Source organism: Gallinula chloropus, assembly GCF_964237585.1.
Source record: "Gallinula chloropus genome assembly, chromosome: 1".
Taxonomy (NCBI): Eukaryota; Metazoa; Chordata; class Aves; order Gruiformes; family Rallidae; genus Gallinula; species Gallinula chloropus.
The window spans coordinates 135,509,371-135,534,790 of NC_140085.1; the positions used below are offsets into that span (position 1 = coordinate 135,509,371).

At 46.5% G+C, this 25,420-nt stretch overlaps 1 protein-coding gene across 1 annotated transcript in view; it reads right to left on the minus strand.

Moving 5' to 3' along the window:
• Positions 1 to 9,512: 9,512 nt before the first annotated feature.
• TBL1X (transducin beta like 1 X-linked) overlaps positions 9,513 to 25,420 on the minus strand; it is a gene marked incomplete at its 5' end in the record, with an annotated part of 53,997 nt that continues 38,089 nt past the window's right edge. Inside the window, 9 exons of the mRNA XM_084279466.1 lie at positions 9,513 to 10,326; positions 11,428 to 11,529; positions 12,809 to 12,974; positions 14,146 to 14,273; positions 17,480 to 17,554; positions 18,362 to 18,483; positions 22,627 to 22,687; positions 24,256 to 24,353; positions 24,457 to 24,520. Coding sequence (XP_084135592.1) covers positions 10,300 to 10,326; positions 11,428 to 11,529; positions 12,809 to 12,974; positions 14,146 to 14,273; positions 17,480 to 17,554; positions 18,362 to 18,483; positions 22,627 to 22,687; positions 24,256 to 24,353; positions 24,457 to 24,520 — 843 coding nt within the window. The 3' untranslated portion in view covers positions 9,513 to 10,299. The remainder of the gene's footprint in view (positions 10,327 to 11,427; positions 11,530 to 12,808; positions 12,975 to 14,145; positions 14,274 to 17,479; positions 17,555 to 18,361; positions 18,484 to 22,626; positions 22,688 to 24,255; positions 24,354 to 24,456; positions 24,521 to 25,420) is intronic.

Here is a 25,420-nt window from a genome sequence, read left to right on the forward strand (position 1 = left end):
GGTCACAGAACATCACAGAACTTCAGAATCACAGAACGTTAGGAGTTGGAAGGGACCTCGAAAGATCATCTAGTCCAACCCCCCTGCCAGATCAGCACAGTCTTCCCATCACTTTCATCACTGAATGGTTTCCATGATGTCCCCGTGCTCTAAGAGGTTCAAGAGGAAATCCATCTTAGAAAAGAATCCAGATACACAGCCCTTGCTGAGCATTAATATCTTCCCCAGCCTGAGACATACAGGGCACAGTAAGGAGAAAGACAGAATTAATGAGTTGTTAGGTCAAAATAGTAGACTTGAAAGCAAAATGGTCTTATTGTCTTAAAATAATTTCATTTTTGGAGCTGATCAGCTCGTCTTTCCAATGAAGGAGGAGTGAGCACCAAACCTTTTCTGGTTCTTTGCGGGTTTAGAACGTGGAAAGGAGTGACCAAGTGGCAATATGGAATAAAATTAATTTTTTCCTTTTCTGCTAGAGGTGCTGGTGAGAGTTCAGTTCCTACTGGGTGTTGGTGGGTTTTTTAAAAGTAAATTTTTATAAAAGTTTTGGCAGAGAAAGCTGGGAGACACATCCTCAGCTTAGGGCTGTGAGTAGACTAGGATGAAAACCAGACAGAAATGTGCTGGTCTGTCTGATTGGCTTGGGGTTAGGTTTTTGTTGGTAAAGGGTCTTCAATGATGCATGACGTTAACCTTCTCTTACCTTCCCCAGGCTCAGGAGGGCTCATGGAGCTTCTGCAATGATGAGAAATGCTGGTTTTCCCCACACCAACACCTTCAGTTGCCAAATTTGCATCTGGAGAAATACACCTGAGTCTGTCCATCTTCTCCAGGCTCTGGCACAGAGGCCAGAGCATTTTTTTCTTCCAACACATTCTTTTTTAAACCACTCTCACTGAGAGATCTGTTAAAAGCTGAAGCAGGTCTTCTGGTCTGAAGCAGGCCCAAAGAGAAACGCCATTCTTGGGAGATTAGAAAGGTTTGATTTTTTTAAAAATAGCTTTGGTCTGTATTCCTTGATCAAGTCATAAGACCTGGACCTTTAATGTGGATATGAACCACCTCCCCACCCCCCCCCGAACCCTACGGGTATCTGTGTGGGCTGAGTGAACCACGGGCTCCCTGCCTGTGTCATCCTCTGTGGCGGAAGGTGAGTGGGTGGATGATCAGACACGGTCATCTTACTGCACAGGAATTTATCATGATTCTCCCCAAACCAGCCCCTGGGGATGAAGCTGACAAGTACCCATTGTCTAGGGCTGTCGTAGCTTTGTGTGGCTGGGTTCTAGTGGAGGAGGAGGGGCTGCAAAGATGGCTTCTGCAAGCAGCAGACAGCTCTCTGCAGGCCCCAGAGGGTAAACATCGGCTGGCTCAAGGCCGGAGTCGTTGCTGACCAAGGCCGAGCCCATCAGCGACGGTCACAGCGCCTCTGGGAATCACATTTAGGAGAAAAAAATGCAGGTGGTGGCTTTTTGCCACCAGAGAAGGGAGTGAGACGGTGTAAGAAACTGTGCAGGCACCAAGGCTGGTGAAGGGGGGAAGGAGACCCCCCCCCCAGATGCTGGAGAGAAAGATGTCCCCACAGCCTATGGAGAAGCCCATGGTGGAGCGGATCCCCCCCCTGCAGCCCATGGAAAAGGCTGAGACCCCACCTGGAGCAGGAGGAGACATACAGGAGATGCTGTGACTCGCGCTGGAGCAAGCCTCTGCCAGCACTTCCAGCCCATGGAGAGAGACAGAGAGACACAGAGAGGACAGAGGGAGACCCACGCTGGAGCAGGTTTGCTGGGGGGAGGCTTGTGACCCTTTGGAGGACCAGGCAGGGCCTGAGAGACTGAGCTATTCTGTGATTTATGACTGCACCCCATAGAGTGACCCACGCTGGGGCAGCTGGTGAAGAGCTGGAGCCCCAACAGAAAGGACTCATGGAGAAGTTTGTGAAGGACTGTCTCCTGTGGGTGGGACCCCACACTGCAGCAGGGGAAGGGTGTGAGGAATGCCCCCTAAAGCCAAGAAGGAAACCAACTAGTGAGGAACTGACCCAAACCCCCATTCCCCCAGTCCCTGCCCCTCCCCATGCCACAATGAGGGGGGAAGGGAATAAAATCATGACTGAAGTCTGCTGAGAAGGGAGGGGTGGGCGGAGGTGCTTTAAGATCTGGTTGCATTTCTCATTACCTGACTCTGGTGTCACTGGGTATGCAGGGCAGTGTCATAAATTAGAGAGGTTTCTGTCCTTTATTCTGTGTTGAGTCTGTTTTGCCCGTGACACTGATTGCAGGATGATCTCTCCCTGTCCTCATCTTGACTCCTGAGCCTCTCAATATATATTTTCTCCCCTGTCCAGCTGAAAAGGGGAGTGACAGAGCGGCTTTGGTGGGTGTCTGGCCTCCAGCCGGGGTCTAACCACCACAAGGACTTAAAGGATGGCAGCCCCAGGCTGCAGACTTTTCCCAATTTCTGTTTTTCTCAGGAGTCTGTGATCCTGTCTCCCCTAAGTGTGCTCACTGAGGGTACTCTCTGAAGGGACTCAACACCTCTTTCAGTGCACCTGGCTGGACACCACGGTGGTAAGGACTGTGGAGTCTCAAACACCCTCCTAAGAGTTTGACCTTTATGTTTTGCCCTCAAAGTAAAATAGAGCTTTTCAGGAACAGCAACACAGTGTGTAGGGATGTGATGCTCTCTAGACACCACTGAGTTTTCAGAAGCCTTCAGAGATAAATCTCAGTTTTGGAGCTGCAGAATGGCATTGCTTCCGATCTAAATAATTTCTCTTCTGTTGTGACATTCTTACTGTGCTGAACTACTCCAGTGAAGGGTGAGGTTGGCAACTTTGTCCTTGTATTTAATGGGAAGCATTTGGAAAGAGGAGATGAGCACAATCTTTTAGTATTGAGATAGATACAAGTGATTTACATGGTGGAGCCAAGGCTTCTTCTGCAAAGGTGGAAGATATTAAGACATTGCAGCAGGAAAAGAGGATGTAGCTGCTTTCCTGTGGTTATTGGGTTTTGTATTTTTTTGGGGTTGTGAATATATTCAAAGGGAAATAGAAAAAACTATCTCTAAGGAAGCAAAGAGCTTCCTTCCTGTTGGGAAAGGAGTCAGCAAGGACGATAAATTCCTTGCCAAGTGAGTCATTTCTTCACTGAAGAGACTTCAAAGCTTTAAAAGTTACTTTTTGTACCACGGAGCTTAAGTGTGCCATTGCACGCACTCTTAATGGACAAGCTGAGCTGTCTCCTGGCAGGAAATGATACGTAGAAAGATGGCAGGGAAAGAAGTGGGTTGGAGTGAGATGCTGCAGTATTCCACCTTCCCCGAACTGCTCTAACAAGTCCCCTTTCACTGCACGCCGACAGAAGTGAGAAGCAAGTGTTCAGGATGGCTCAGTGTTTCCAGGGCTGTCAAATAGTTTACAGGCTAAATAAATATTTACAGGCTAAATAAAGGAAAACTAAACTACAGTTTTCATTTGGCAGTGACGCCTGGAACCGCTGCGACTAAAGCCAGGCCCACCGCGTAGCTCCAGCAGCAGGAGAGGTGAGCGGCCTACCTTTTAAAGCTCCAGCCCCGCCGTGGCTGCCCCTTCCTCAGCTCTCCTGTCCCTTGTTTTCAAAAAGCTGTGACGAAAACTGCTGCTGGGGTCCTGGTCTTGCGAGAGCTGAAGGGACAAGCGCCTGTGCCCTGCAGCTTTCGGCCCGCACCGCCGCAGGGACCTGGCAGCTGTTCATGCTGTGCACAGTTCGGAGCATGAACCCAGACAGGTGGCAGGAACGGGCACGGCTTTCTCTTTCCCCAGGCAGGATTCCATGATGGCGGGGAGGTGCTCGTCATTGGCAGACCAGTTTTTCTAGCACTCGTGCTAGAAATGTCCCAGCAGTTGTGTATCAGGACTAACTTAAGGCTCTAGGTCCTTAGATACCTAAAAACTAGATGCTGTGACATACAGGACTCTGCTTGATCCAAGTGCTAACTCCTTTTGAAGGCCTTTTGGGAGTTTTTCAGCCATAACTGAGGTGAACGGGCAGCGTCTTACGTGGGCACAAAGCAAAAACCCCACGTCTCACTTCAGATCCCTCACTAAGCTACGAGGGTACCATTACGTGAAATTAAAGCCAGCTAAAAACCACAGAACGGGGTTGTTTGGCTTCCTGCTGAAGCTAAACCCCCCTCACCCTGTATCCTTTGAGCTGTCAGTGCCACAAGCCCCACGCAGAGAGCGGGGCTATGAGATGATGCCCATGGGAGCTCCTGCCAGAGGGAATGACTGTGACCCTGTCCCAGGGGCTGGAATATCCTGAAGTTCTTCAAACCCCTCCAGCTGCTTGAGGAAAGTTTAATTCCAGCCTTGCCAGCTTAAAGAAAAACTAACAATTTACTTTGGTCAGAATTGGAATCCAACATATTTTCTCTGGAGAATCTTCCTTTGGATATAACTTTTGAAAAGAAATGTTTTAAGAAGTACTTCAACCCAATCTTGCTGAGATTGCTGCCTTGCCAGCTGTCTGGATCACAGGGGGTGAGTGTGTGGGGAATGGAGCTGAACGATAAACATGTGATGGGAGCGTCCACAAGGTGATCTGGTTGGAAGGGAAAAAGTACTGCACAGAGGAGAGCTGCTGAAATCTGCCTGCAAGGCTGGGAGCTGGGAACCAGAAGCATCCTTGAGTGGCATAGCCAGCATCTTTGACGTGCAGCTGGGTACCTAGGGACTGAGGGCATCCTGAGATACCCTCAATAAGCACAGGTCCAAGGAACTGTAATGGACACTTGTCACCTGAAAAGAGGAAAAATAGTCTGGAGAAGGGGGGAAATATCCTGAGAAAGGGAGGGTTGGCAGCTGCCATGGGCCAGAACTGAAGTCCTGAAAAATAAAACATTGGGTCTAAGACAATATGAATCCTCATCATCTACTGGTTGGCCCAGGTGAAACCCAGAAATTAACAGCATCTGCTGGCTGTTCCAAGTGTCGGTGACCCTACAGCCCTGTAGGTGTCTATGACATAAACCATAAAAAATTACTTCACTTTCATCCAGAACAGAGCTGCTTTCTGCAACGACTTCCCACGCTGCATGGAACTTTCTGTCCTTACAAAGGGCTGTGAGAACTTTTTGCAAGACCTTGGACCTTTGCTGGGGACTTCGAACTCCCTGACATGCATCATCTTCGAAGCGAGACTGTGCCTGTTGTTTTATTGTTCACCTCCCAAAAATAAACAACTCCCTGAGCCTGGGGGTTTCCCTGTACATGGGCTGGTTGGGTTTGTCCTCCCAGCTCTGGGGCGGTTTGACCCCATCTGAAGTGCACTTGCTGCCACACAGCTCCACCTCCCAGTAAATCTCTCCTATCTGCTGGCATGCTATGGGATACATTTGCTTAGTAACAACTTTATCAGAGCCTGTAGTATTACATATGTGAACTTGAGTGCTGCTATTATGGGATGCTGGTATGATTAATTGTTGCTACAACTGATTTCTGCTGTATTTTTGTTGCTATACTACTGCTGGCTGGCAGTAATTTGTAGCAGCTCCGTGTATTTACACATATATGCACATGCAGTTGCTTTCTTAATCATAGCTAGACTGGCTAGCAGTGATTTCTGGGGTATTTATCTGCAGCAATCTCATAGAGAAATTTAGGAGGTAAAGCCTCTGTGTCTTTGTGTACTGCAAAACCCTATGAACCGACCACCTCTATACACCCAACCCTTTAGGTTAGGACATCTCGCTGCAACTTCAGCCACCTGGCCCCAGCTCTTCAGCGCAGGATGCCCGACGGGCAGGCAAGAATAAGGAACAACACACACAGAATTCTCTAATATCAAAATATAGCAATTTATTCAAGACACTGAATATGATCTGTTGATTCTCTCCTTAAAACAAATGAGCTACAATACACAAGGTGAATTTGAAGAAAGTGTGGTTGGGGGGAGAAACAAAATAAGGGGTTGATGTTGTTTCAACAGAACCTGGGAAACGCTGAAATGAGAACCAAGTCTGGCTGCAAGTCTGACACAGACAATAAAAACTGCAGAAGCCAGAATTCAGAGTTTCAGTGAGTGGCTGAAAGAACATTTCTGCAATTGACAAAGAACCACATCTTTTAAAAAGGCAAAAGGAGGAAAAAAATAAAAGGAGGAAAAAAAATTAAAAAGGGAAAAAAGAAAAAAGAAACCCAAAACCAAAGCAGACCCTTACATTTGACAAAGTGCACTTCACTTGGCTCTAAAATTAGCTATTTTTTTTTTCTTTTAAACAAATTAAAAGGAAATTTCTAAGATGTAGCATGGGGTTAATGTGTGTATAACCCTGTAAGTCAGGCCCTTAGTGCCCCGTAAGGGACCCAGTGTTTTCGACATAAAAGATCCAGTATCCTTCTAACCCACAGAGTCGAGTGGTTTTCCAGAAACTCTTATTTTTTGTTTTCCCTCACTTCAAGGCCAGTTCCAGGCAGCCGGCAACGACAAGAGCCCAGCGAGTCTCTCGCTGGTTCCACAGTCCTATTTGGCCACTCAGGTTTTTCTATTTCTCTTCGGTTACAAAGAAGAACAGACACTGAAGTTACCACAACACGCCGGGAGACCGAACCCGCTCCAGCCCACCGGCCTTCGCTGGGCGATGTCGCGTTCCAGGGGAGCCGCAGGAAGGCGCCGCGAGCTGGGGCTGCCGCTGCAGCAGCGGAGGGGGCAGAGCTCCCACGCAGCCAGTGCTGTGGGTGCAGACTTGGACATCGACACCTTGAACCGTGACCCGGAGATGTCGCTCCTTCCCCGTTGCCCATCTCCTAAAGAAACCAGCTCCTTAGGGCCAGGATTAGCCTTGGCGGCTGCATCTTCTGCCTTCCTTAAGATCTGCCCCTGTTTTAGCTGCACACCAGCTCCCACGGGATGGCTGAGGATTTGCCAGTCTTTGGGGCCTTGGGCAGGGGAAGCAAGGCGCATTTTGTTTCTCAGCTTCTCAAGGCAGAGCGCTTCCAGCCTGTGCAGAGGACACTCCGGAGCAGCAGCCCCTCCACACACAGGGCTTTGCAAACCCACAGAGGGGTTTCCAAGCATGTTTCTCTTGGCTTCTCACCTCCGTGTAGCCAAGGTGGGCAGAGGAAGGGTGCTGTTCTGGCAACTTAAAAAACAAAGGGAAAAAGCAAAAAGCAACAGGTATGATGGATGCTGCCGGTTACCCCCGGCAGCCCTCCCGGGAGCACCACCACAGGTCCATGGCCAGGCAGCCAGGCGGCATCACTGAACTCGGACTGAGCAACCTCATCTCGTTGAACCCCGAGGTCTGGCCTCTTCAGGAGCCGCTTGAGGGCCCCTGTCCCTGCTGCTCTCCACCACTGGCAGACTGGGAGCTTCTGCAGACCGGGAGCTTCTGCGTGTCCTTCTCCGAAAGGCCACCCGAAAGCAGCTTGGGAAGTTAACCGTGCACATGCAGTGACTGTAAGCAAATCATCAGCCCAACCGTGCTTTATAAAACCACATTAAACCTTTTTATTCAAATCCAAGTCTCTCTTTCAACAGATACTCTATTTTTTTTTTTCCTTTTTAAATAGTGACTTTAAATCAGCAGGTACACGTGGTTATTATAAAACAGTGCAAAACTGCCACGTGGTCATCTACAGCCCGTGCTCTCGGAGCAGGAGGCTAAAACCCAACACATAAAAGCATTTAACACCGAAAATAATCCGTGATACCTTCCAGCGTCCAGTACTAATGACAAGCAAGCCTGTCACAAATAACCAGAATCCCAGGACCGAGTAACCCTTCTAGGCAGTTAGGTCTTGTCCCCCTTTTCTCCTTTCCAGGGGCACATCTTTTGGAACTGCAGCGGAAGCTGGCAGGGGCTGGTTCCACTGAAGGACTAGGAGACTGTGGGGATGCAAGAGTAAAGAGAGGAGAGCACGGGAGGAACGAGGAGGTACGGATTGCACGATGCCACCAAGATGCCACGACGCTTGGTGCGTCTTGCGCCACCGGTTCAAGCAGCAGGGCTCTGGTCAAATCACCACTTCAGCAGCTGTGGCCAAATCAAAGGCAAGATCCCCTCTTACACCAACAAAGACTCTGGGCTGTTTGGGAGGGTACTACATCACATTAAGGGGGTTCTCTGCTTGCTTGTGTTCCCCTCTCCTACAAACCCTAGGCTAGCCTGCGGGCTGGGGGGGATGCCTGTTCCACTCGGCCAGTTCTGAGGACATAAGTAATGGCTGCCCCCACCCCAAGGTCTCCTGACAGCTTCCAGCAGCCGCTGCTGATGCATCCTCCCTGGCATCCATGGTTTGCTCATCTAGTAGCGCTGCCTTCAGCAGGCGTCCGTGCAGATGTCCAGCCTGCACACAGAGAGCTTCTCCGACATGGACAGGGCGTGCTTTGGCAGTCTTTGTCGTCATCCTGCTCATTTCACCCACTGCAGCCTTCTAGTGAGATATACGTATGTATATAGATCCAATTTATATATCCTGCATCGTATCCTCTGCTAAGGAAGAGTTCCATGCTGCCTTCTGAGTGCTGCACTGAGGACATCCTCAAGGCTAAACCTGCCTGGCTGGCCAGGAGCTTCCAGACCCAGAGCACTCCTCGTCGCACGCAGCACACACGGCCTGGCTGAGGGTGATGGCAGCACCACCGCCTGCCTGATGCAGCGGAAGGGACTCCTCCTCGGTGTGTACTGACCACGGATGGACAAGAGCTTAGCAACTCTCTTCTCCAACGAGGACAGATGCAGTCAACAGACCTTGGTCCAACTGGCCTCAAGTCATTCAGTGGTAAAAGTCCCACCGGCTTCCTGGAACAGAAGCAGCCGAGCGGGGTGACGAGTGGCAGACGGCGCTGCTCAGCAAGGCCGCGGGCAGCCGAGCCCGTGTTCCGAATGGCACCCGAGCCACCGCTGGAGCAGAAGAGATACAGAGACGCCTTCCCCTGGCTACCAGGATAGAGGGAAACGTGGGCTGAAGAGAACCGATGCTGCGCCTACAGGCCCAAACTCACCAACCCCCTGAAACAAGCGTACATCGCCGAACAGCCACAAAGGTGAAGGGAGGCCAGATGAACGCCTGGCTGCTGGAAGAGGGCTCGGAGCAAATGACTGGCAGTTACTGGATCAAATAGCAGGGTTTTTTTTCTTACAGCACTTTCTGAGAGAGAAGAGAAAAAGGATACTGCACCTTTCATGTTCCTTGGACTCTGTGTCATTCTTTCTGCTTGGATTACACAACTGGTCTACATTTGGTGGCCATTTTAGGCTTTTAAAACTGTTTAACATAAAAAATATTTTTTTTCCAAAAATACACTGGGTTCTTTCTGTTAAAAGTCATCTTTCTCCTGTAAAAATCTTCCCCAGCAACCGCATTCTTATATAAAGCACTTATTACACAATTTGCTGAAAGTGCCCTTGAGACGCTAAGATCTGAAGCATGGAGGATTTTCTTTTCTTTTCAACGGAGAGAAAGAAAGGAAAAGGAAGAGAGAGAGGAGAAGCAGTCTGTCAAAAATTTTCATTGTCATGTCCACCTGGCTGCATCTACTATGGGCATACGGGGAAAAATAGGTGGGGGGGAAGGCTGGGGAAAACAAAGGTAAGAAGGAAACTGAAGGAGACAAAAAAAAAAGAAAAAAAAGGAAGAAGTTGGGAGTGGAAGGGAGAAATAAAAGGAAAACAAAAGTTTCATCCCAAGCCCGGGATCCTCCAGGCTGTAATATTCCAGCTGATAGAAAAAACACTGAACAAAAAAAGTAGTCTAGAAAATAGAAAGTGTTGTGATTACAAAGTTGAGCATTTCATCAGTACAAACTGGTCTTTGAACGTCCTTTGGGAGAGCAACTGTAGTGTCCAAATTGGAAGGAAAAAATACAACACCGCATGGAGGAGGATTTTTTTTTCCCTTTTGGTTTATCACAGCATTTTTCTTTTTCTTTTTTTTTTCCTTTTTTTTTTATTAATTTTTTTGGCACAGCTTTTTTTTTTTTTTTTTTTCTTTTTTTTCCCAGCCATCAGAGCAAGTTCTCAGACGCAAACCAAACAGTGCAATGCCTAGCTGGTGGCTTCATGCTTCCAAGGCTGAATGTTCCAGGTGGAAACCATTCCCTCCCCCTCTGAAGTGACTGTGTTTTTACTCCTTGATGAAGGTTACGGACAAAATACTAGACACCTGTGGCCAGGGAGAGTTGGTTTCACGGTACACTCTAACTTTGTTCAAGTTCGTACAGTTCTGGAGCTGTTAAGAATGGTTTTGAAGAGTGCTTCTCCCCACACATTCACTGCTGGTCCATTTGAAATTTCTTCTAACACATTTCACTTTTACTTCCGCAGATCTAGGACACAAACCTGGAGAGAGAAGACTCGGCATTAAGAACCGTTTCTGAAGGCCACGTGGAGGTGCTGCTACTCCTCCTACACGGGGAGCTGACCAGCCAGCGCCGCGTCACTCCCGAGCTGCACATCAGCCTGCCTCAGCTACCTGCTGACACACACACCAGGGAGGAAACCCAAGTGAAAACCGAAAGCCAAACATTTACCCTTGAGCTGGACTCCAACATCGTCTCGGCGGCACAGCCCGGGTAAGGCCGCGGGCTCTGGTTAAACACCCGAACGCAGCATCCCCGTGAAGCAGATGGCAGCCCTGGCAGGTGTGACACGGGGCCTGGCAGCTGTGACACGGGGCCTGGAGTGGGCACGCGCCCGTTTAGAGCAGCTGTTGGAAGCCAGGCACGGCACCACCTCAAACAGCACGACTGAGTCACACCGTAGGCGTACCCTTTGTTAACCACCAATGAAACATGCTGCTCTGAGGTCGTTACGCCAGCCAGCCATGTAGAAGAGCTGTTTAAAACCGCTGTAGAGCGTGTCGCAACATCCATGCGCCCTTCGCCAGCTGACCAGCCTACAGCTGAGAAATTCTGGAAGTACCATTAACAGCAAAAATAGTAATGACTAATTGGTGTCTGTACAGCCCTGTTTCTCCTTTACCATGTGATGAGATCTTAGGGCAGCATGCTGGCAGCTTCCCCTTTTGGGAACTGTTCAAGGGTAAGTCTTCTGTGGGATAAACCAGAAAGCCCCAGGACAACTGTTCAGTAGAGAGCTGACTGCTGTGACCTGACCTTCATTAAAAAATGACAGCTGAGATAAATAATGACACAAACAGCACTACTGGTGTTCTTATCAAATGCATACTTAAGAGTCATTCCCATCTTCAGCCATATTCACCTAGTCCAGGAGCATTCTTCATTTCCAAAAGGAACTCAACCTCCCAGCATTCAAACCCTTCCAAAGCAGGAGCATCTTTACTATTCTCTGCAGAACTATTTTGAGCTGTCTACTCTTCAGCTCTGTCCAGAGAACACAGGGTGGCATCCATGGTTTCTGCCTGACACTCTCCAGAAGAGTAATCTCCACCCACAATTTACAGTACGTGAAGCTCCTTACCGATCCGTCTGATGCGCTTGCTCCCACTTTGTCTCCTCTAGCATTCCAGCAGACTTCAAAGATGCCCCCGGTACCTCGGTAGCTATGTACTAGAGATCCACTCTACAAAGCAAAACAGCATGCAAACATTTCAAACAGGAGGTCCCCTTCTTTTTGGGGACTACATTAAAAAAGAGACTGGTGGCGAGGGGTTTGCTATTCACATCCCCCAACTATGGTCACCTCTGTAAGGTGGTGAAGCTAGGAAACTGGTCTTTGATAACAAAAATAAACAGGCTCCTTGTCCTGCTTTCTGCAGGGACAGAGTTAATTTCCTTTCTAGCAGCTGGTGGAATGCTGTGTTTGGGAGTTGGGGTGAGAGCAACACTGATAACACACGGATGTTTTTAGTTGCTGCCAGGCAGCCAAGGACTTTTCAGCTTCCCATGCTGCTGCCCTGCCAACAAGGTAGGAGAGGACACAGCCAGGACAGCTGGCACACACTGGCCAAAGGGATATTCTGTACTGTATGTTGTCATGCTCTATATGTAACTGGGGAGTGGGCCAAGAGCTCAGGGTCTTGCAGAGCATCGACTTGAGATGCTGAGAAAATGTGCTGTTCCTAACATGTTTTGCATATTCTATCCTCCTCCTTCTTGTTTTTTTGTCCTACTAAACTGTCTTTACCTCAACCCAGGAGTTTGAATTTGTTTTCTTTGAATTTGTTTTCTTCTTTTCCATTCTCAATTCTCTTCCTCATCCCACCGCAGGGTGGAGGGTGAGCAAATGGCTGTGTGGTTGTTTCAGCTGCCTGCTGGGTTAAACCCTGACACTCCTCCTGAAGGCAATTTACAGCAAGACCCTCAAGACATCTTGTTTTGTCCACTTTATAAACATAAAGGCCTGGGGAAGTTAGGCTGAGGTGGTCTTTTCTGAAGTCTGTGGTTAATCTGGGCTGTGAGGCCCCAGTATTCAGAATTACATCTGTGGAACTACGACGTCCCACTCTTCTCCAGAGTACCCCCAGTGCCCAGCCTGTGTGCCCTTTGGATCTATCACCCCCACGTCACAACACATAAGCCAGGTGCCTTGGCCTCACAAGTGAACTCCACCTGTCACTAGACAAAAGTCTGAGAAGCAATCCCCACCTCTGCCTCCCAGAGCTGAGGGCAGAGAGAGCTGACACACCGACGCACCTATTTTCACGTCGGCTCGGCTCACGTTCTGGCACACAGCGAAGCCCAGGTGCTGCCCCAGAGTGACTCAGCTGATCTGCTGGGATTTGCATCAGCCAGTGCAATCGGGCTCACCCTGGCGGGCCACATGCCAGAGAGGTCCATGTATTTTCCACCTGAGCCCTTGCTACTAACGTGGCATCTAAACCAGAGGCGCTTGGCGGTACCTGAGTGTTCCATATATGGACACACTTGTCGAAGGACCCGCTGGCTAGGTACTTCCCATCAGGACTAAACGCTACGCTGTAGACGGGCTCTTGGTGCTTCGTTAGCGTGTGGATGCAGACTCCCCGGTCAACGTCCCACAGCCGGACGGTGGAATCGAACGAAGCGCTGCAAGAAGCATTCAAACACAAGCATGTCTCAGCCCCAGGGTGAATCACTTTGCAGTTTGATACTGTGAATGGTTTTAAGAGATTAACACCTTTTCTTGTGGCCTTGGCTAAGTGAGAGAGCGGTTTCGGTCAGGAGAGCCAATACTCACTGCAGCCTTGCCAGAGGGCTGTACCTACGGAACTGAGTTCCTGTATGTGGAGCCTTTGAGTTTCTCTCAGGGTGCTCTATTATAGGACCAGGTCACTTGCCCTAAAAGGGCTAAGGAGCTCCTTCTTTTTTGAGATTCTACTTGATACAATTCAGGAAGATAAAATACGTATGGCCAGTAGTAGGGTAAATGGCTCCAGAGAAATCTTACTCCTAATGGATTTGCATCAACTCATGGATTTGCATTCTGTAATAATCTGGAACTGTGGTTCTTTTTGCTTTGTTTCAGTGCTGGGTCTGGCTATGACCCACCTAAATCCCAAACTGTGGGCTTAGAGGAAGGCAAGGGAAATAACTGGTATTAAAAATATTAAAAGAACAACTCCAAGAAAGCAAAGTTCTTCTTCCCTGTCCTCTTCCAGACTAAGGATAAAATTAAACAAAACAGCTTGGATACGACCCTTCCCCAAGCTGAACACACCTGATGGGCTGATCTGACAATTCCATAGTACCACCAATCGGCATTCTACAAATAAACATGTTCCCTAATCTTAAAGAAAAATTTGAGACAGATTTTCAGGTAGAATTTGAAAGAAGATCCAGGCTTTTCTCTGTTAGTTAGCAGCATACAAAAGCTGTCAGCATCTGCCCAGGTGAGATGCATGACCCTGGTCACAACACATCCCCACTGGCTGTGTGGGCTGCCATTGGTCCCCCAAGGCACTTCCACTCCTGACAACCAGATGCCGGATGCGAAGGCACATTACCAAATTTCCAATCCTTCTCTTAAGGCATCTGAAAAGTTAAAACATCGTAAGTACCATATGACTCAATTTTCCTTCTTCTTCCCTCTTCAGATATGATCCCCTTCCCTTTGTTTCCACCCCCCTGATTTACAACAGTAGGTACTCTTTGCTGGAATTGTCGCAGGAAGACTGACAGCAAGGTGACAGCAGAGTTACACACCAGAAAGGCGATCCTTCTTAGCAGGCAACAGAAAGAGAGGTATTTATATTTTTACCTTGCTAACATGATGTTGGAGTTTGGGTTGCTGGTGCCTGGTCCTGTAGGACTCCATTTGATAGTATAGATCTCTTTGCTGTGAGCCTGAAGATCGTGTACACAGGTATCTTGCTTCATACTCCAAATCTGGGTGTTGATGAAGGGGGAAAAATGGCAACATCACTTTTTGCAGCTGGATCATTTCAGTTCTATGTTTTTCTTACTATTTGTTTATGTCAGATCTCAACAGACACATACATGAACACAAAAACATACCTGAAGTTTGTTAATGCAGCAGTTTGGCATCTACAGCGTGCAGACGTTAGGATAACCCCATTAGGGGACAGAGCTACATGTACGTACAGTAGTATTTACTCAACAGGTAAGAACTGAATAGTTGCTGTACTGCCCACAGCCTTGTACTGGGTTTGTGTGGGAAGGGCATGGAGTGGTTTCTGTGAGAAATTGCTAGAAGCTTCCCCTATGTCTGACAGAGCCAGTGCCAGTCACCTCCAAGATGGACCTGCTGCTGGAGGGATGAAAGAACCACCAAGAGCAAATGCAGCCAGACAGAGGGGTGAGAAGAGTGAGAAGATGTGAAAAACTCCGCAGCACCCAGGTCAGTGCAGAAGGAGAGGGAGGAGGTGCTCCAGCCACTGGAGCCAAGATACCCCTGTAGCCCGTGGAGAAGACCATGGTGAGGCAGGCTGTCCCCCTGCAGCCCATGGAGGTCCATGGTGGAGCAGATATCTACCTGCAGCCTATGGAGGACCCCACGCTGCAGCAGGTGGAGGCACAGGTTGTGAAACCATGGAAAGACCATGTTGGAGCAAGCTCCTGGCAGGACCTGTTGTCCTGTGGAGAAAGGAGTCTACACTGGAGCAGGTTTGCTAGCCAGACCTGTGACCCCGTGGGGGACCCATGCAGTCGTGAAGAACTGCAGCCTGTGGGAAGGACTCATGTTGGAGAAGTTGGTGGAGGACTGTCTCTTGTGGGAGGAAGCCCACACTGACGCAGAGGAAGAGTCTGAGAAGTCCTCCCCCCGAGAAGGAAGAAGTGGCAGAGACATTGGGTGACGAACTGACTGCAACCCCCGCTCCCCATCCCCCTGTGCTGCTGGGGGAAAAGAGGTAGAGAAACTGAGAGTAAAACTGAGCCCAGGAAAAAGGAAGGGGTGGGGGCAGATGGTTTAAGATTTGGTTTTATTTCTCCCTAGTCTACTCTGGGTCTTTCTGGTAATAATTTAGATCAATTTTTCCCAGGTTGAGCCTGTTCTGCCTGTGATGGTAACTGCTGCGTGATCTCACCCTGTTCCTTATCGACACCCACGAGCCTTTCGTTATATTGACCCCCTCCCCTCTCCAGCAGAGGAGGGGAGTGACAGAGCAGCTTTGGTGGGCAGCTGGCCTTCAGCATACAGAAGCTTAAGTTACTCTCTTCAGGAGTTTAACTGGAAACTGCACATCTTGACAGCAGCCATCTTAAAGAATGAAAATAAAGTTTCGGGAACTGCTCGGAACCTCATCCCTTTCTCTCAGGCCAGTCAAGAGCCACATCAATTTTTCCCTTCCCTCCTAACTCCGCTTGTTTTCCTGATGTTTCTAACAGCACAGACCATGGAACAAGGTCAGTTATTTATGCAGTTACATGGCCAAATACTTCAGCGTGAGATAAAGAATATGCTTGACAGAGGTGACAGCTAATTTGGTAGATCTTTTCTTCAGCTCACTGAGAAAATGAGATTAATCTGATGCACAGCAGGGAAAATAAATTTAGTCAGTCAGTTTCAGAGAGATACCCAAGATACAGCAGTGATTTAACTCACCTCTAAGCCTGCACCATGAGGGAAATGATGTGTTGAACTTCTATCAGCATACCTGAGTCTGCTTTTGGAAATGTTACACACCCTTACCCATGCTCTATGGCCAATGGGCAAGAGATGGCCCTAGAAGTTGTAGGAAAAGATCAAGAACTCCAAAAAAAAAAAGAAAAAAAGAGGTAACTAAAGAAAACAAGAAAAGAATCCAGAGAGGGGTGATTTCTAAGGAAAAGGAATAAGAAGAGGAACTTCCTCATGAGGATTTGCAGTCTCTGTCACTGAAGGTTTCCAGAAACAGGTGAGGTTGGGAATAGTGACCCACCAGCTCCTGTGACAAATCCAGTGGCAGAAGCCTGAACCAGCACCGACAACTCTGAGCCACATCAGTGTTTAAAACACAGTCTGCAACTGGGCACTGAACAACATGTGATGGCTCTGGGTCAGGATGCAGTACTGGTTCCTTCCCTGCTGCTCCGTGGCAGTGTAACAGGTGAGGTGCTCGCTTTCCCTCCCTGCTAGTCCTATTTCTGTGAACGTTATGTTTGATGAGCAGTTCAGAATAATGCATCTAGAATGCAGAGGGATGAAACCCCAAGTGGGCGGGCTGAAGTTCGCTTAGCTCTTCAAGTTTGGCAAGTCTTTCAGTTTCAGTTCTTATCCACAGCCTGCGTGCCTGCTAGAAACACCTCTTACTTCCAACTGTGTCAACCAGCAGTGGAAAGAGGTATGAGCCTTAATTAACACAAGAGGAATCTATAGTACTGGTAGAATTATATCTGCAAACCCAAATCCTTCCTGGGATGTGTTTGTTCCTTGATGCTTTGCTCAAGGAACCAGCGTAAGTCCCAGCAGGAAGGCTCTGCTATTAGGACACCCAGCTATTCCTACGTGGACACAGCCTTCCCCCAGGTGTGCCAGTAAAGGAACCAGCAGGCTGCTGGTGAGTCAGAACCCCACTCACCCCACTTCACTTCAGGCACCTAACAGAGGCACGCACTCCAGCAGCACAGCTGCCTTAGCCTCCCCACACAGGGCATGGATAAAGGCAAGCATCCTCAGGGAGCAACTCAGATTTTTGCTGGGCTCTGAATTTAGATATCCTGGCCTGTTCCTTGGTATTAAACAAACCAACGAACCCAACAGCCCCCAGAAAAAAGACTCCAAAAAGAATACTCTTTGCTTCTCTGTTCTTTTCAACATGCAACAAATAATATGCTGCTTCATAGCAGGGGGCTGTGCCAGTGTGGACAGTCCGCTGGGCATGTGTGTGTATGTATGTTTATAGTTAAACTATGACTATTATGTGACAGTGCCCTATCAGGCACTTAAAACCTTATCTGGATAGGATGTCTCAGCTTCCCCAGCAGCTGCTTCTCTGTGCTCAATCTTTCAAACTAGCTTTAAGAAGCATGGGACAAAACAAAACTCTTGTTCATGCAGAGTTTTAGGAGACACAGCACCGTCATTCTGGAGAAGACTGAGAAACAGGCATAGGTTTTGTCATTTTGAACGGCAGGAATGGAAATTATATTACCTTTAATGTCATATCATCGGAGCAAGATGCTAGTAGCATGCCAGATGGGTCCCACTTGATTGCATTAACCTCGTTCTGAAACAAAGAGCGAATTTATGAAGTAAACATCGCGGTGACCTGCACTGCAGTGGGCACCCATCAGAGGGCACTCACGGTCTACGCATGCCACAGGTTCAGGGACAGACTGCAGCCCTGCTTGCTGTGGGGATGAACAAAAGCACAGGTTATTCAAGTGTCACTTAGGAAGGGTGTCCGGTTTGGGTTTGTGAGCAAAATGGTGAGTTTCAGATAGTCATAAAAAACCACCAGTCTTTGGGTGGTTTAATAGCACCTTAACCACAGGCTAGATAAACATCTCCAAATGAACAATTTTTCCTCAGCGAGGAGATAGCAAGCTCTGAAAGATAGTATCTAAATTACAGGTCAGTATATGATAGCAGGTTTCTCATGAATGAAAGCCAGCACAACTGGTCTTTTACAGTCATTAAATACCACCGGGAAAAGAAGGGGGAAACACACCTTGAACAGATCTTATTAAACTGATTCTAAACCTGAATGATGGATGGAGGTAAATTTTCTCCTTACTCACAGCTCTGATTTGCTACAGGAAATTAAGTCAGTAGAAAACAACATCTTATTTATGAAAGTGCCCATAGTCTGCAGCTCATGCCACATATAAATAGTCTCAGTGTCTAAGCTGCTGGTTTTGCCTCCTACGGTGATTTGCAGGAGCTTGTCCCCTCTCACAGGCAGCGAGTCACTCCCAAGGAATGGGGTTTCAGGGAAGCAATGGGATGTAACACCTTTGGTGCTAGAACAGACCCTGCTGCCACCACTGCTACGTGACCTTACCGCTAACACGTGGGGACCTCTTACACTTACCGTGTGTCCTTGAAAGGTTTTAACAGGACGATCACAGCCGAGTCTGCATACGTGAATGCACATGTCAGTGCTGCAGGAGGCAAAAGTAGTGTTGTTCTGCCAGTCTACGTCCAGAGCAGGAGCTGTGAAGTCCAAACAATGGAGGAAACATCAGGGGACGCAGCAAAGAAACACCCATCCCAAATAATTTTCCTCCCATCGTCTGTCTGGATCAAATGGACTAGATGCTACTTCTTGGACCTGCTACCAGTTACAGAGATGACAGGGACTGCCCAGAGACCATAAGCTATTCTTTCTCTTGCAGTGTATAATCTGGATGCTTTGCATGGCACCTATTTACGAGAATCTTTTGGGGTCAAGTTGCATGAAACAGGGAAAAACAACCTGACTCCCTGCTCCCAGCAGCCATGTCTCCCATTCCTTCCTCTGCAAGCCCACTTGGAGAAGGGTCTGGAAGAAAACGAATCCAGAAAATCCATGGATAACTCCAGCTGTGTTAGAAAAAATGTTCCTGTGGATGCCAGGCACAAGACACGGGCGGGAGCAGCAGCATGCAGCCACCTCCCTCTGCGCTGGCGTTAGGCAACCACCCGTGCAGCCTGTTGCTCTGCACAGATGTGGGGACTAGTGTTTCTGCTTAATGTGGTTGGGGATCGATTTAAGACAGGTATGTGGATCAGTGGGATCTGAAATGAGAGGAGGAGCTTCCCTGAAGGGTTAATTGGGACTGACCTAATGAAGCCCTGTGCACACACAGCGTATGAACACGTAGCTAGTGCCTGAGCCCAACATACGCATTTTGCAGTAACTGGGAAAAACACAACAAAAAAAACCCCTTTTACAGAATGTCAGGGCAGACTGAAAGCACACACAGGAACTGGAGGGAACTCCTGAGGTGCAGCTTGTGTGTCTATGGCTGCAGCTCTCTTCCTGCTCAGGGAAGGCTTGAGCTGCCCTCCTGAGGATGACATCAGACTTGCTAGGCACAGACATCTTCGCTCTCCCCACGCTCCCGTGAGAAGCAAGTGTGCTGGAACGAGAGCGGCACATGGGAAGTGAAGTGGAATCCTATCCTGGCAACAGTGCCACACAAATTTACCATCAAAATGAAACCAAGAAATGCTGTACTCAAATACCTTTCAGAAAAAATGCTTCTGTAATGCAGAAGTGAAACTGGCCTTCTGCCAAGCCTGTTATATCGAAATATATTTTATCCTGCTCTAATTTTTATGAACTACAGAATGAGATCAATCCACATCACCTTCCAAATCATCAGGCAGCTCTCTAAATGAGAATGGAGGGCTGCAATTATTACCTATGTAAGTTGTTTGGGGTTTTTTTGAATATTAATGAAAAAGGTCAATAGTTCTGTGGCAAGTAAGGAACTTCTACAGTGCGGGAATGTAAAGGAAATTTGTGTGAGAAAGGCAAGGTAATGCTGAGATTTCCAGTGAACAGCAGTGGGGATCAGGAAACAGTAAAGGATTTTGTTTCTCTGACTGCCTGTTTGTCTTTCCTTTTATGCTGCAAGCTTTGCATTACTGTTTCAGAGCAAACAAAAATCTATCTTCATTAATAGCAATATGCCTTCAGGGCTAATATCTAATACGATATGTGTGAGTTGAAAAGTCATTTTCTGAAAGCTATTGGCACCTAAAGCGATGGATTTGCATCACAGCGTAATTTGAATCATAGAGTGCTGATAATTAATACTAATTCATTTATTGGTGTATTTAATCATACGTTTACTGGATAAATAACTGCATAAAATGGTCTGGAAAAACCAACCAAACATGTTTTTTCATGCAAGTAATTGAATTGCCAGAGTGTCTCCAAAACCACAGGATATTAGCCAATTGCACAGAAACAATTAGAATGTCATCTAATAAAAGCAGCAGCAAAGCCTTAAGAAATGCAGCTAAAATAAATGCCAACAATAAAAGTGCTGCAATGATTATCAATTAATTTAAGCTTTTTCTGAACAAATGTAGCTGTGATTCAGAAACAGAAGCTCAGAAGAGGACAGAGTTAAGTGTCTGCAGGGAGTGATCCAGAGCACTTAGATGTCTGAAACTGGCTGACACAAATACCTCTTACGATATCACTTAACCCTTTTGTTCCTCCCTGCACAGACATCAGTCCACATCTATCAGCAGATGTGAAAACTGGATTACTTCATTCCCTTTTAAAGAAATAAGCTCTGTGAATACACATTTTTGATCAGATGCCCTATGATGACTCATAGTTGTGCAAAGAACAATGAAACCCTAGAAGCTACTTATCCATACTAAGGTATTTTGACCATAAAACCTTAACATTACATGTGCCTATCGGTGATACAGAGGCCTTCAAGACCTAAACAAAGGTGTCTCCCTTGTGCATTTTGAGTTTTTGTCCATAGGGGTGTAAACTAAACAAGTTGTAACGCAGATGAGAGTAACAATTTTGTTGTTCCAAGGCTGACTACCTCCAGACTTCAAAGAAGTATGCAAAGAAGTATGCCACGCAAGCATGTGCTAAAGGAACTGTGTTCTGTCTAGACTAGACTTTTAAATGCTAAAATGCCACCTTTAATCCTTGTGTAGACAAGGTGTTCAGACTCCAGATATGGTAAGGAATCTGCTGGTATAGTTTGTTTTGGTGAATAAGCGACACAAGGAGGACAAGGTGAGGTCTTTGTAGGTTTAGATTTATGTGAGAACAAAGACTTCATTTGAGTTTAAGGGGCTTTTTGTAGGGCGTACGCTTTTGGCCTATCGACAATTTCCTTAATAACTAACTGCTTTACTTCCCTATGAAAATGTATGTGAAATAATGAAAAAACCCCCCATTAATTAGCCTCTCCACAGCTCCACTTCAGTTGAGTCTTATGCCCAAAGACAAGCAGCATGTGTAGTAAGGAATTTTTTAAAAAATCTCTTAATGGAGATAGACATTGGCATATTGCACTGGGAGATGCAATGAAGTTTTCAACTTGCTAAAAGGGGAGTGGAGTGATGAGATGTCCTCAATGCTCAGTGCTGCTGAGACAGCTAGACATCAGTGAACGTAACTCTGATGGGGCAACCAACTTCTGAATCTGCAACTGCTTAGATTAATAGTTAGGGATCGGAGGGCTTCAGAGTCTCATCAACTACCTCACTGTACAGGCAAGCTTGCCTTTATGAAACAGTTGTGGAAGATAAATAAATGCCACAGTGAGAAAAGGTGTCGTCAGACACCGACTCCTCCCAACTGACAACAGCCTTAGCAAGGGAGACGATGAGTGACACCGTGCAGAGTACGTTCTTTCTTCTGCTGAATACCCCTTTGAATTGCTGCTGTGTGTTAGCAACACCTGCCAAGTGTGAGGATGAGAGCAACCAGCAGCCGCGCTGGAAAGCACGCACAAGTGAATGTTCTAGAAGGAGGAGTAACGCACGTGTTTTTCAACACCACTAAGCACTGTGCTTAAAAACGGATTAGGTACGGTGAGCACACAGGGAGATGAAGACTGCTACCACCAGAACCTGGAATGTTCTGGCAGTTTGAAATTCAGTTTGACCACGCGCCTTAAACATTCTCCACTGTGACAACTGGTCCAGTCTGGGTCACGAATTGGGCCATCAGAGGTCTGGCCTGAGGTGAATTTAAGATTACGTCAACGACAGCCCGTTACTCAATATGACTTTGTATGTGTGACAACTCCTGTCTTCTTGAAGCAGCCCAGATCTACAAACAACCCTCCAGGTAAGATCTTGGTGAAGCGAGGTTTTGAAACTCAAGGCTGGCAACTGATTTCTGATAATTGTGAGAAAGCAAAGAGTGAACATCTTCAAGCTAATAAATTCCAGAGACCTTCATGCTGCCAGTGGTGAACGCAAGCTGCCAAGACCTCTGTCTGAAGCCAGCTTCACTGCAACAGGGGCAGGAACAGCAGAAGAGATCCCACACATGTCCACAGAAAAATCCCTTCATAACTTACTTATTTTAACCTTGTATTCAATCACACAGATAATGACAGACTCGTTCAGCTAGGCAGACATGGCTGGTGTATAAACCCTCTCCTAGAGTCAGTCTGACTTTCAAAGCCAATGCTCACAGAACCCCATCTTTCCAAAAAAAGAGTAAGCCCACAAGCCACGATACATTGCATAGATAAAGCACAAAGTCCCTTGGCTCAAAATTTACTTCTCTCTGGAAGGTAGGTTTTTACAAAAGGCTAAATTAGATTGACAAAATTTAAAACTGCTTTTTGCTTTACTGAGGAGTTATGCAGAAATTACCTGAATGGAAAGGAAACTGCTGTTTAGCTTCTCCTGTGTGAGCATCCCAAATTATTGTTGTCTGCATGCAAGGGAAAGGGGAAAAAAATATTAGTAACTGTTCACCTCAGAGGAAACAAACAGAGAGAGCCCTCGCTGAGGAGCAACTCTCAAAGATGGACTGATAAAATTATTGACTGCAGAGAGCCTTGTATGCTGAACAGCTGAAAAAATAGAGATCACTTCCAAATATTACAGAATAATAATCTAAGCATAGATAATGTAGCATCACCCCTACAGATGAAGCAATATAACTACTAAGAATAGGCATATTCTCTCTCAGTAACGCCAGAAGACAGCAGTACAAAATGGCAATAAGCATTATGCTACAGCTGTTTCAGTTATCTTCTTCAAAGATGCTTCTTCCCCTTTTCAAAGATGCAAATTGAATTCTATTACAAAATGATGTGATGCTCCATTTCTAACAATTAAACCACCTAGGAACATGTTTATCCAGCAGCAGAGCACATACCACTCCTTGCCACGGTGGTGGGACAGTCTGAGGTGTCATTTCCTTACTACAGGTTTAATCCCTACTCACACAGCACACGTAAGCAACTCTCCTGTGGAACACATTACCACCCTCTGAGTGCATTCCCTATTTTCTGGGAGTATGTGCCTCCACAAAATAAAGTCAAGGTGCCTCATCTCGCTGATAATCATCTAAAGAGTCACTGCTCTTACAGGAAATTTGCCAGAATAATGGAACTACCCTTGGGAGACAAGTGTAGCTGAATAGAAGCCTGTATTACAAGTAATAAAGCTTTGGTTTCCATTTACACAAGTATGTGAAAATACAGGGATTCACCAGTCCCACATCTCAGAGGGACAGGCCTGAGCTAGTTTTCTACTTTTGGACTAGATGATCTTTTGAGGTCCCTTCTAACTCCTAACTTTCTGTGACTCTGTGATTCCCCAGGCTCCTTCTGTCAGGTGGGAGAGCCAGGGCACTGAGAGTGCCCCTCATGGTAACACAGGCTGTGTGACTCATCACCTGGAAGTGCTGTTTTTCCCTCTGTCTTTTATAAAGGAAGCCAAGGGTGACACACACGTTGCATTTTTAGACACCAAAAGCAAGGCAAGATGAAAGGAATGCTGCAGTTTTGGTTTCAATGGATTTGTGCTCAGCATCAGCAGTCACCTGCATTCAGCTGAAATCACCATGTTTTGCTCGATTCTGAGTTGAGTACTGGAATATATTTGCATAGGAAGCCGAATGTATTTAATACGAATACAAGTGTTTCAATAATTAGATGAGCTAAAAGGTCAAGTATCCTTAAGGTCACTTCCTTCCTGGAAATAGTTAGCTGATAAAACTGTAAATGTAAGCAGTGGAAGCAGGTTTTTTTCCTTAACTAAGAAACACTTAAGATCAACATTACACAGGAGCAAGTGGAGTTATCTTTAAATAAAACCTTTTACATTGAAATAGCACACATTCATGCAGCCTCAAAGATGTAATCAACGCACACCAGAACATCTCAAAAAGGGTAAACTCTCTGGGATGCCTGGAGGAGGAGAATATAAACTTAGGGAATTCATCAGCACAAACTCACTTATACATTTGAATAATGTATTTTGAAAACTCACTTTATCAACACCAGCACTTAAAATGTAATTCCCCTTTTTGTTCCATTTGAGGGCAAATATTGGACCTTTATGTTGACCTAAGGTGCTTGCAAGGTTACCTGGAATAGAGAAAAGCTTAATATTACAATTTGTTTACAAATTAGGCAACTTACAGTTCACTGCTGATTGATGCTTAAGAACAATAAATGTTGTTTGACTTACCATCTTCTGTCCATATTCTTGCAAAACCATCATATGAGCCGGTAGCCAATAGTGTTCCATCACTCTGTTGGGATACATATAAATGGCAAAGGTTGATGAAAGTGGATAAAATCTCGCCTTTTAATGGTTTATTCATTGTGATTTTAAGGGTTTTTTAATATTTATTCATTGTGATTTATGGGAAATCTGAGTCCATACAGTGAGACAGATTAGATTATGATTTAAACTCAAGGTTTAGTAGTGTAGTCAGCAAAGAGGAACTAAAACCCTCTAACATACCGTGAAATGCTGGGCTGCACCATCAGATAAGAATAATTTAATGGAAAGGATTAGTAAAAAAGAAAACAAGATATAACAAATTTTATTGAATTCTTCCAGATAACAAACAGATACTACCTGTTAGGCATAAAGAGCCCATAAAACATCAACAGATCATCTAAATGCTAACTGAACCCCACTTCAGTGAAATTTAGGCACCTATATATGACAGAAGGACCTAAGCAGCAACGCCACCTACACTCCTGGTCAACATCTCAAATGCTATCTATTGCAAGGAAGCTGCTGCCTTCTTGTCTAAACATGCACTCCCACATGCTCAGGGGCAGAGCACCCTCATGGATGGATGGATGGATGGATGGATGGATGGATGGATGGATGGATGGATGGATGAACGATAGCCTCAGAAAAGCTGGATTCATGGGCTCCAATTAGTAGAAAAAACCCATGGTAATAAGTAAATTACGTGTATTCTGCTGGAAGGAGTCCTCCCCTGAAGGCTACCTCCTGTGAAGCCAGCAATGCTAGAGTTATTGGGCCAAAATTAGCATAACTAAAAAGGAACTTGACTTTGCAACCTAGTGAGCTGAGTACTGCTGGAGCCGGCCGTTTAGTCTTTAAACATTCCAGCACCTGGATTAGGAGTGAGATTTATGCCATTTACCTCTAGACATCCAGGAGTTTGTAG